The following is an 8546-nucleotide window of genomic DNA, read 5'->3' on the forward strand; positions in this document are numbered from 1 at the left end:
GGCCTAAGGGAGATAAAAAAAAAAAAAAAGAATTATATTTCTTAAGACAGTCCCAGAGGAAGCAGAGAAGCCTTGAGGGTAGTGGTGGCATTGATTTAGGGGACCTGGGGTTAGGAAGGGAGCATAGGGCAACAGAGACTGAATGCCAAGACCCTCATTCACTCACAGCGAAAACACACGGGGAGCTGGATGGCTGAGGGGCAGTGGAATGGCAGTAACGGTGGAGTCTGGTGAGCTCCAGAGAAGAGGGGCCTGGTTTGGTGTATTCTTGACTGTATCTCCAGCAGCAAGAACAGTGCCTGGCACATAGAAGGCACTCAGTAAACATCTATTGTTGTTGTACAGCATCCATCTCTCCTGCACAACCTCACCAAAATGGCTGCTTTCGGACACACATTCCCCTTCTATCCTGGCCCCAAGCCAACCTTCTCAATGGACACTACCTTGGCCATCATCATCACCATCTTTCTGACTGCACTGGTCACCTTCATCATCATCCTGCCTGGCATTCGGGGCAAAATGGTGAGAAACGAACCCTGGAGACCCCAGCCCCAGAGAGACCTTGGCCTCGAGGTGAGGGGACCAGACTCTCTGAATACACCCAAACTCAGGAAAGACGCTGCAGTCCTGAGAAAGCACCCCTCCCCAACAGAGAGCTCCCCTACTCATTGATTCAACAGAAGGTTTTTGAGCACTTGCTATGTGCCAGGTACTCTGATCTCCATTGACCAAGTGACCTCAGGTTTAGAGCACTCTCCCCAAGTCTGGAAAGAGGAAGGGTGGACTTGTGGACTTGGAAGGAGAGTGCTCCTTCCTAACACCCCTTCCCCTCCCCCTATGGATCAGAGGCTATTCTGGCTGCTGCGGGTGGTGACCAGCTTATTCATTGGGGCTGTGATCCTGGGTGAGTATGAAGCATAGCTGACTTGGACAGTGCCTCTGACCCACCTCGGTCCCTCAGCATCCTGCCTGGCCTCTCCTTGTTTCTCCATGGCAGTTTCTGCTTCAGGGTGGTCATCTAGACATGCCTCCCTCAGCATGGCCTTAGCCCCTCACTCTTACCATTGCCCTGAGGGGTGTGTGCTCTGGGAAACCATCCTGGATGCATCTCTTCAACCTTCCTAACATTTTATTTGGAGGAAAGCAGGTCAAAATGAATGTCTGTGGGGAGAAGGTCTTTGGAGACTGGAGGGAGGAAATGGGAGAGGGCTGCTTGCTTTGCTTTGAGAATTAGGCAAATAGTAGAGATGGAAAGTCTGTGTTTGCCCAGCACAGTTTATTTATCATGTTAATGTTTCCTCTCCCAGCTATTTGAGTAGCTCTCCTTAAATGGGAGGAGGAAGGGAGAGAGGGGTGAGAGGAGTATGACCAAGGGAAATCTTGGATTCTGTTCCATTTGCCAACATATTGTTGGCAAACCAACCAGACACTAGGCCAGTTAATGGATATACACAATTGTGAACAAAGCAGACACGGTCCCCTTGTAGCTCTCCTTCTAACTCTAATCCAGCAATGCCCAGGCTTCCCTGAGTTCCCACATGTCCAACTCCCCAACCTCAGCTGTGAATTTCAGTTCTGAGTGGTCCGTGGGCCAGGTCAGCACCAACACATCATATAAAGCCTTCAGTTCCCAGTGGATCAGCGCTGATGTTGGCCTGCAGCTTGGGCTTGGAGGAGTCAACATCACACTCACAGGTGAGGGAGGGCTCTTACCTGTGAGGGAGGAGAAGGCTCTGCTCTGTGTCTTTGGGATCTAGTCTGGTATGGTCTAAAGAGCTACAGACAGGATGGTGGGATGGTTAGGAGGGGACATTCTCAGGCCTTGGAAGGTGACTTCTCTCCATTGAGACCAGCTCCTGTCCTTTTGCTTGGTGTGGTGAGCCCCCTACTCTGGCCCTCGGGTCCCTGCCAAACACAGCTGCCCCATTTTCCAGGGACCCCAGTGCAGCAGCTGAATGAGACCATCAATTACAATGAGGAGTTCACCTGGCGCCTAGGCGAGACCTATGCTGAGGAGTATGCAAGGGCGCTGGAGAAGGGGCTGCCAGACCCTGTGCTTTACCTGGCAGAGAAGTTCGCCCCGAACAGCCCATGTGGTCTGCATGGCCAGTATCGCCTGGCAGGACACTACACCTCAGCCATTCTGTGGTAAGGGTAAGAGAGAGGTCCTGCTGGCCTAGACCCAGGAACAGGGTTCCTAGCCATCTCTCCTGCACTCATGTGAAGGTCCCTGATTGGACAGGCTGGCACCAGTCACCACAGTACTCTGTTGTGAAGCCCACAGGCAGAAACCCTACCTCACATTTTTGGGGTATCCTTGAGTCCCTTAGTCTCTACCTGGGTCCCTCCAGGCAGAGGTACTTGGGTCAGCTTTCACCAGGTCCTGGCTCTCCAGGGTAGCATTCCTCTGCTGGCTGCTGGCCAACGTGATGCTGTCCATGCCTGCGCTGATATACGGAGGCCACATGCTGCTGGCCACGGGGATCTTCCAGCTGTTGGGACTGCTTTTCTTCTCCATTGCCACATCACCTACCCAACCCTGTCCCCTGCGCCTGGGCAGTGCTGTGCTGCAAACTCGCCTTGGGCCTGCCTTTTGGATCACGTTGACCACAGGTGAGGCTCAGCCTTGAAGACAGGCACTGAAGAGCTTAGGGCCAGGGAGGAAGGGTCAGGGACCACAATGCTGGTGGGGTTGAGAGTCTGGGGTCAGAATGCCTTTCCCCTCTTTAAAGCCCGATCCCTCTCATATCCCTTATCTCCGGGTTTTCTCTCCACAGTTCCACTCCCCTTCCCTCCTTGTATATTCTTACTAGCCTGTGTCCTCTCTCCCTCTTATGTCCTCAACTCTCTTCACCCAGCTCTTTCCCAAATCTTCCAATCTCATGGCCCCTCCCGCTTCCTCCAATATTCTTCTCTGTGTCTCCTATTCCTAGAACCCTTCTCTGTCCCTCCCTCACATAGCCTTAAATTGTCCTGCCGTCATATTATCCTCTCCTGTCCCACTGTGTCTATCCCTCATGCCCCTTCCCATGCCTCCTCCTCTGTGCCCTGCTGTCCTTTCCCCAGGGTTTCTGTTTTCAGAGCTCTCTCTCCCTCTCCCCCACCTTCCCAACCTCTCTCTCTCTCTCTTTCTGGCTCTCTCTCTCTCTCTCTATACTCTCTCTCTCTCCCCCCACCCCGTCTGTCTATCTGTCTGTCTCCCTCTCTCTCCCTCCTTCCTTCCCTCCCTGAGATGTAATTGAAAGAGCACTGGGCTTATAGTCCATAACTCACAACAACAGAGCAACACCAACTATATGACCCCAAGCCGGTCATCTCCCTGAGCCCAAGTTACCTTGAAGTAGGGATGCCAGGCCTCCTTTAGAGTTGTTCTGATGCTCTTAGGAGAAAATGTCCTTGGGAGGGTGTCACAGTCACTAAGGGAGACACCTATTGCCTCATCCCCAGGAGTGCTTTGCATGCTGCTGAGCCTGGCCATGGCAGTGGCACACAGGATGCAGCCCCACAGGCTGAAGGCTTTCTTCAACCAGAGTGTGGGAGAGAATCCTGGGCTGAAGTGGAATCCTGAGGAAGGAGGACTCCTGAGCCCCCGCTACCGGTCCACAGCTGAGAGTCCCCAGTCCCAGGACATTTCTCTGTCTGAGGCTTCCTCCGAGACATGCTATAAGGAGGAGCACCCCAGAGTGCCTGATTGTGCCCTATAAGGTCCCTCTCTTTGGTGGCCACTCAGACTTCCCAGTGTGGCTCGTGACTTCCTCACTGGAGCCCCATAAATCCATGAGAACTGCCCACAGAATGGGTTATATCAGCCCTCAGCCTCAGTCTATAAGTGGAGTAGAAAAAGGAGGCTCTACTTATTGATGTTAAAAAACAAAAGCCCTAAGGTGCTGAACATATTAGAGCTGCGCATAAACCCTGTCACATGGTAAAACCAAGCAGGGGCTGCCCCTGTTTCCACATAGCAACCCTGCCTTTCTTTGATGCTTTGTCTCTTCAAGGTTCATTTATTGAAACTCAGCTTCACCCACATAATGATTGGGGGCAGTTACAGTGTGATTCTCCTGTGGTCCCTCTCATCCTTCTGCACCTCTTGTTTTTATTTTTCCTGGGTCTTCTTTGTTCTTTACTTCCCAAGTTTGTGTGACCATTTGGTACAATGAAAGACAGCACTGGAAGTGAGAAGAAACTAAACTTCTCATCTCCCCTCAATATTAACCAACTGCGCCACATTCTCTTTGAGCTTCAGTTCTAAAATTTGCCAAATAAAATCGTAAGACTCGACAAGGACCTTTTTTAAAAATCCCAGTACTTACATTTTTATGCCTTGCTAACATCTACTTTGGGCCTCAGACACCATTCCATAGTGAATAAACTGGAGTTAGTGAATAAACTCCAAAACGCCATTCCTTCCTAGCTCACTTAGCTGGACCAGTGGAGGGGGAGCCCAATGGGTCAGTGAGAGGGCCATCTGCTTGGTCTCTACGCCTTACCATCCACTTGAGGCTCATCTTTCTGATGCTGCTCTGATTGGTTCGCCTCTGGGCTCACTAGAGGGCGCCCTTCTCCCAGAGCGTTTCACGGCTTAGTCTGGATTCTCCAGACCGGGAGAATCCGGGATCGTGGCAAGTCAGAAAGAGAATGTTCTAGGTTGCCTCCAGCCCAGCGAAGTCTCCCGAGGGCCTGTGTCCCCCAAGAGCCTGGTGACGCCATAGAATTTAATGGGAGGAAAATTTTTTTAAAAAAAACAAAAGGAAAAAAATTTATTTACAGCTCTCCCTGGGAGATGCCAGGGTGCACAGTGCAAGTCTGAGGCCGCCCACCTTTCCCTGGGCTTCTACAGCGCAGCTCCCACAGTTCCAGAGGTCTCCTGGCCCAGGCCCGGCGGGCACTGGCCTGCGGTGTACGGAGGCGGAGTAGGAGTCCGAGGTTGAGTCTCCTTCACAGATGAGTACTGATCGTTAAGTCCGAGGCCTCAAATTTCTTGTGTAGTGGGTTGTTGAAGTTCAGAGGTGAACCCCCTCTCTCTTGGTTACCACGGTCCTTGACGCTTCGGTCCAAGAAGGAGCGAAGAGCGCTGGGTAGAGTGTAGTGGAGACTCACCACCGCTCCTCCCAGGAGGAGGCACAGGACCCCTGCGGCGCCGCGGACGCGAGGAAAAGGGGCGGGTTAGGGCTACGCCTTCCTTCTGCTGGAGGCCAGCCCTCACTTTTCCTTCCCCGACACACGCACTTGTGCGCTTAGAAAGATCTCTGGTATGGATTACATCATACACGGTTCGCATGCTAAGGGGCAAGTTATCTAACCCTTCTATACCCTCTCCACTCATCTGTAAAACGGGCATAATAGTGCCCGCCTCTACGAACTATTGAAAGGGGCAAATTAGTAATATGGGAGAACTCACTTTGTAAACTAGAAGGCACGCACCAGTAAAAATCCCGTCCCCATGCCCAACCGCCCCTAGCCCATCCGCTCGGTCCTCACCCGTGGCCAGCGTGACCCAAAAGGCGGCACCGTAGTGCGTGGTGAGCGCAGAAGAGCCGAGGCGGATCCGGCAGAGTGGCACACTGGAGATGGAGGCGAAGACGAAGACAGAGAAGAGCGCAAAGGCGCCGGTGGCTAGGAGCATCAGGCCTCCATAGAGTGGGACTGGCATGGAGAACAGCAGGTTGGAGAGGAGCCAGAGGCAGAACGCCACCCTGCGGGAGGACCAGCTGCGCTGTGAGCCGGCTTATCCCAGCCTTTTGTCCTTACCCCAGAACGAAAGCCAGGGGTGGGGTGGCGGAAGCCCAGCGGAAACTCCCAAAGGGTGTAGCGAACTCCCTGCGGTTGCTGAGTCTCTCCGGATTCCGACGGTTCGTGCGGACCTCAGGACTTTCTGACCCGCGCGGCGGTAATTCTCACCCCGAGTGCATCGGGCTGTAACCGCAGCTCACGTTCTCTGGCTCCCCGCCCGCTCCCCCCACTCCCAACCACACACACACACACACACACCACACACACACACACACACACACACACACACACACACGTGCAGCCTTCCTTCCAGCACTCACCACAGCAGAGCCGAGGCGTAGCGTCCCGCCAGGCGGTACTGGCGGTAGAGCCCGCAGGGGCTGCTCTCGGTGAACTTCTCCGCCAAGTACAGAACTGGGTCTGGCAGTCCTTTTTCCAGTGCCTCCTCGTATTCCTCGACATAGTCCTTGCCAAGACGCCAGCTGAACTGCTCGTTGTAGTTGATGGTCTCGTTCAGCTGCTGCACTGGGCTCCCTGAGGAGGCCGGCTGGGTCAGGGGGCTGCGTACAGCCAGGGGACCCAGCAACTAAGCGGATTCGAATACGAAAGTGGGGGTGCAAGAGAAATAGGTTTGGCAGTAGTTGGGGAAAACACAAATCCACGAGGACCAAAAGCTTTTTGTGCCTGTTGGATCTGAGAGGTCCTGCAGCTGTCCCTGCCACCCTCTCTCAACCATGGAGTCTGCCCACCCCAGGAGCTCGCTTAGTCCTAGCCCCCTCACCTTTGAGTGTGATATTAATCCCCTCCAGGCCCACATGCAGACCAAGGTGGGCTCGGATGCGCGCAGCACTGAAAGCCTTGTAGGATGTGTCGATGCTCACCCTACCCACTGACCATTCAGCGCTGAAGTGCACAGCTGTGGGTAGAGGTACACGATAGGAGGAGAGAGTTAGAGAGGAGACTGGGGAGATGGAGCTGAGAGAGTGGTGATGGGAGGTGGGACACTGCAGAGAGATGTGGTATACAGGGTAAAGGCAGACGAGTGGGCACTAGAAATAGCTGGAGAATGGAGAGAGGGAGCAAGAAACCAACCCCAGTTCTCCGTTTTCCCAGTGCCCTCTGCCCACCTTCTTCCTCACCCCAGGGCCTCTCCCCATCCACTACACCATACACTCACCCACGATTTCTGCGCCTATGAACAGACTTAGAAGAACTCTCACCAGCCAGAACCAGCGCTGCAAGAACAGGTAACCAGGTCAAGCCTGGATGCTGCTCACCCAGAGTTCCCAAGACCTCCCATGACTGCATGTCACCCAGATCTTTAGTACCCCTCTCTCTTGCCCCACACCCTTTTCCCAGTTACCTTCTTGATGTTTTGAGGCTGAAGTCAGGCTTGCTTTTTGTACATGTTCCTCTGAGCCACTGGTATTTCTATTTTCTGACCTTCTGCCTCCTCAGCCCTATTCTCAGTCCATCTTGCAACGAGACTGTCTGCCTGTTGCTCTACCACTACCTTTGCTCCCACAGCTACCTGGCTCCTGGTCCTTGTTCTGCCTCCTGCTCCAGTCACTGCTATGATGAGACTCAGTGAATCCTGAAGTGCTAGGCAGGCAGGGGTCACCTCTCCCAGGAGAGGGAGGCTCCAGGGTTTGGTCATTAAGTAGAGGAGGTGGGAACATAGCCTCTCAGATATTCCTAGGTGCACCAGTTTCCCAAGAAACCAAGGCAGGTCAAGATTCAGGGAGGCCAGTTCCTCCTAGGCTTGAAAAACAAACAACCTAGGTTCTGGGAGAGGGGGAAATCTAAAGGAAAGTACCTAGTCTGCTACAACTTTGAATCCCGTGCAGGAGTGTCTGAGTCCTTAGGATGAGGGCACCAAAACACATGCATCTCAATTCAGCACAGACACTACCTAGAGGACGGAATGGAAGTGGGGGTGGGAGTGGAGCTGCAGTCTGAGGAGAGGCAGGAGGCCCTGGTAACACAAGAAGACTAGAATCAGCCCTAAAATTACTGGATGGAACACCCACTATTAGCGGCCTCTTAAATAATCCAGTTTGGGTCAGTCCCTAGGATGTCTTGAATGGGACCTCTCCCTGTCCTTGAGAAGGGGTGCTTCCTCACTAGACTTCGTGTTCTGCTTCACCTGTGCTGGTCGCGTTCAGTGCCTCAGTGTGACTATTCAATAGAGGTCCTTGCTGCAGTCTTACCTGGGTCCTCCAGAGACAAGGTGCCCATGACGCCCTCCACCCCCAGACTCGAGCTTCTAGCACCCCCTTACCGAGTGGCCACGAATCCCAGGCAAGATGAGCAAGAAGCTGACGGCCAAGGTCAGGAACACCAGAATGACGATGAGCAGCGGGACGCTGAAGCCGGCAGCATGCCGGGGCTGGGGATAGAAAGGCAACACGCCATCCCAGAGAGTCATGCTGCAAACCGGCCGAGCGGCTGCGTGCAGGCGAGAAGCTGGAGAGCCAAGTCTGCTTAAGCCGGGAGAGCGTCCGTGGGGTCTGTGGCGTGTCACTTTTCTTTATCCTGCCTTCTCAGTGCTAGGGAGCTACCCAATGGGCAGGTCAAGTTTGAGCCCCTCGGCTCACCAAGACAGAGTCGGGATTATTTCTCGCTGGCTGTGGCTTCGCGCCTCTGTGGGCTTACTCTGCGTTTGGAAGTCGCGCGGGGCGGGGACCTCTTTTATAGCAGCGTGGACAGCGTACAGAGCGGTTATAGGGGCTTGGCAACCGAGTCCTACCGGGAAGAGATCTTGCAAATGAGAGGGGGCGGTCCCTATGCAAATGAGAAGGGCCCATCCTCCT

The 8546-nt window shown here is 53.8% G+C and overlaps 2 protein-coding genes across 5 annotated transcripts in view; one reads left to right on the forward strand and one right to left on the reverse strand.

Annotated features, from left to right (window-relative positions):
* The window catches only part of DUOXA1 (dual oxidase maturation factor 1), a 10902-nt gene extending 6629 nt beyond the window's left edge, over window positions 1–4273 (forward strand). For all 4 annotated transcript variants that reach the window (XM_039888251.1, XM_039888250.1, XM_039888252.1 and 1 more), the window contains 6 exons: window positions 346–522; window positions 847–904; window positions 1561–1695; window positions 1935–2148; window positions 2396–2613; window positions 3448–4273. In XM_039888251.1, coding sequence (XP_039744185.1) covers window positions 376–522; window positions 847–904; window positions 1561–1695; window positions 1935–2148; window positions 2396–2613; window positions 3448–3704 — 1029 coding nt within the window. In that variant the 5' untranslated portion in view covers window positions 346–375 and the 3' untranslated portion in view covers window positions 3705–4273. The remainder of the gene's footprint in view (window positions 1–345; window positions 523–846; window positions 905–1560; window positions 1696–1934; window positions 2149–2395; window positions 2614–3447) is intronic.
* Window positions 4274–4776: 503 nt separating this feature from the next.
* DUOXA2 (dual oxidase maturation factor 2) lies at window positions 4777–8194 on the reverse strand. Its single transcript, XM_039888536.1, has 6 exons — window positions 8015–8194; window positions 6911–6968; window positions 6515–6649; window positions 6054–6267; window positions 5482–5696; window positions 4777–5132 (listed from the first exon to the last, which is right to left on the reverse strand). Exons 1-6 carry the CDS (start codon window positions 8159–8161, stop codon window positions 4939–4941), a joined length of 963 nt encoding a protein of 320 aa, XP_039744470.1. The 5' UTR covers window positions 8162–8194; the 3' UTR covers window positions 4777–4938.
* Window positions 8195–8546: the final 352 nt, after the last annotated feature.

The sequence above is a fragment of the Pteropus medius genome, unplaced genomic scaffold (genome assembly GCF_902729225.1).
Source record: "Pteropus medius unplaced genomic scaffold, Ma_sr-lr_union100, whole genome shotgun sequence".
NCBI classification, from domain to species: domain Eukaryota; kingdom Metazoa; phylum Chordata; class Mammalia; order Chiroptera; family Pteropodidae; genus Pteropus; species Pteropus medius.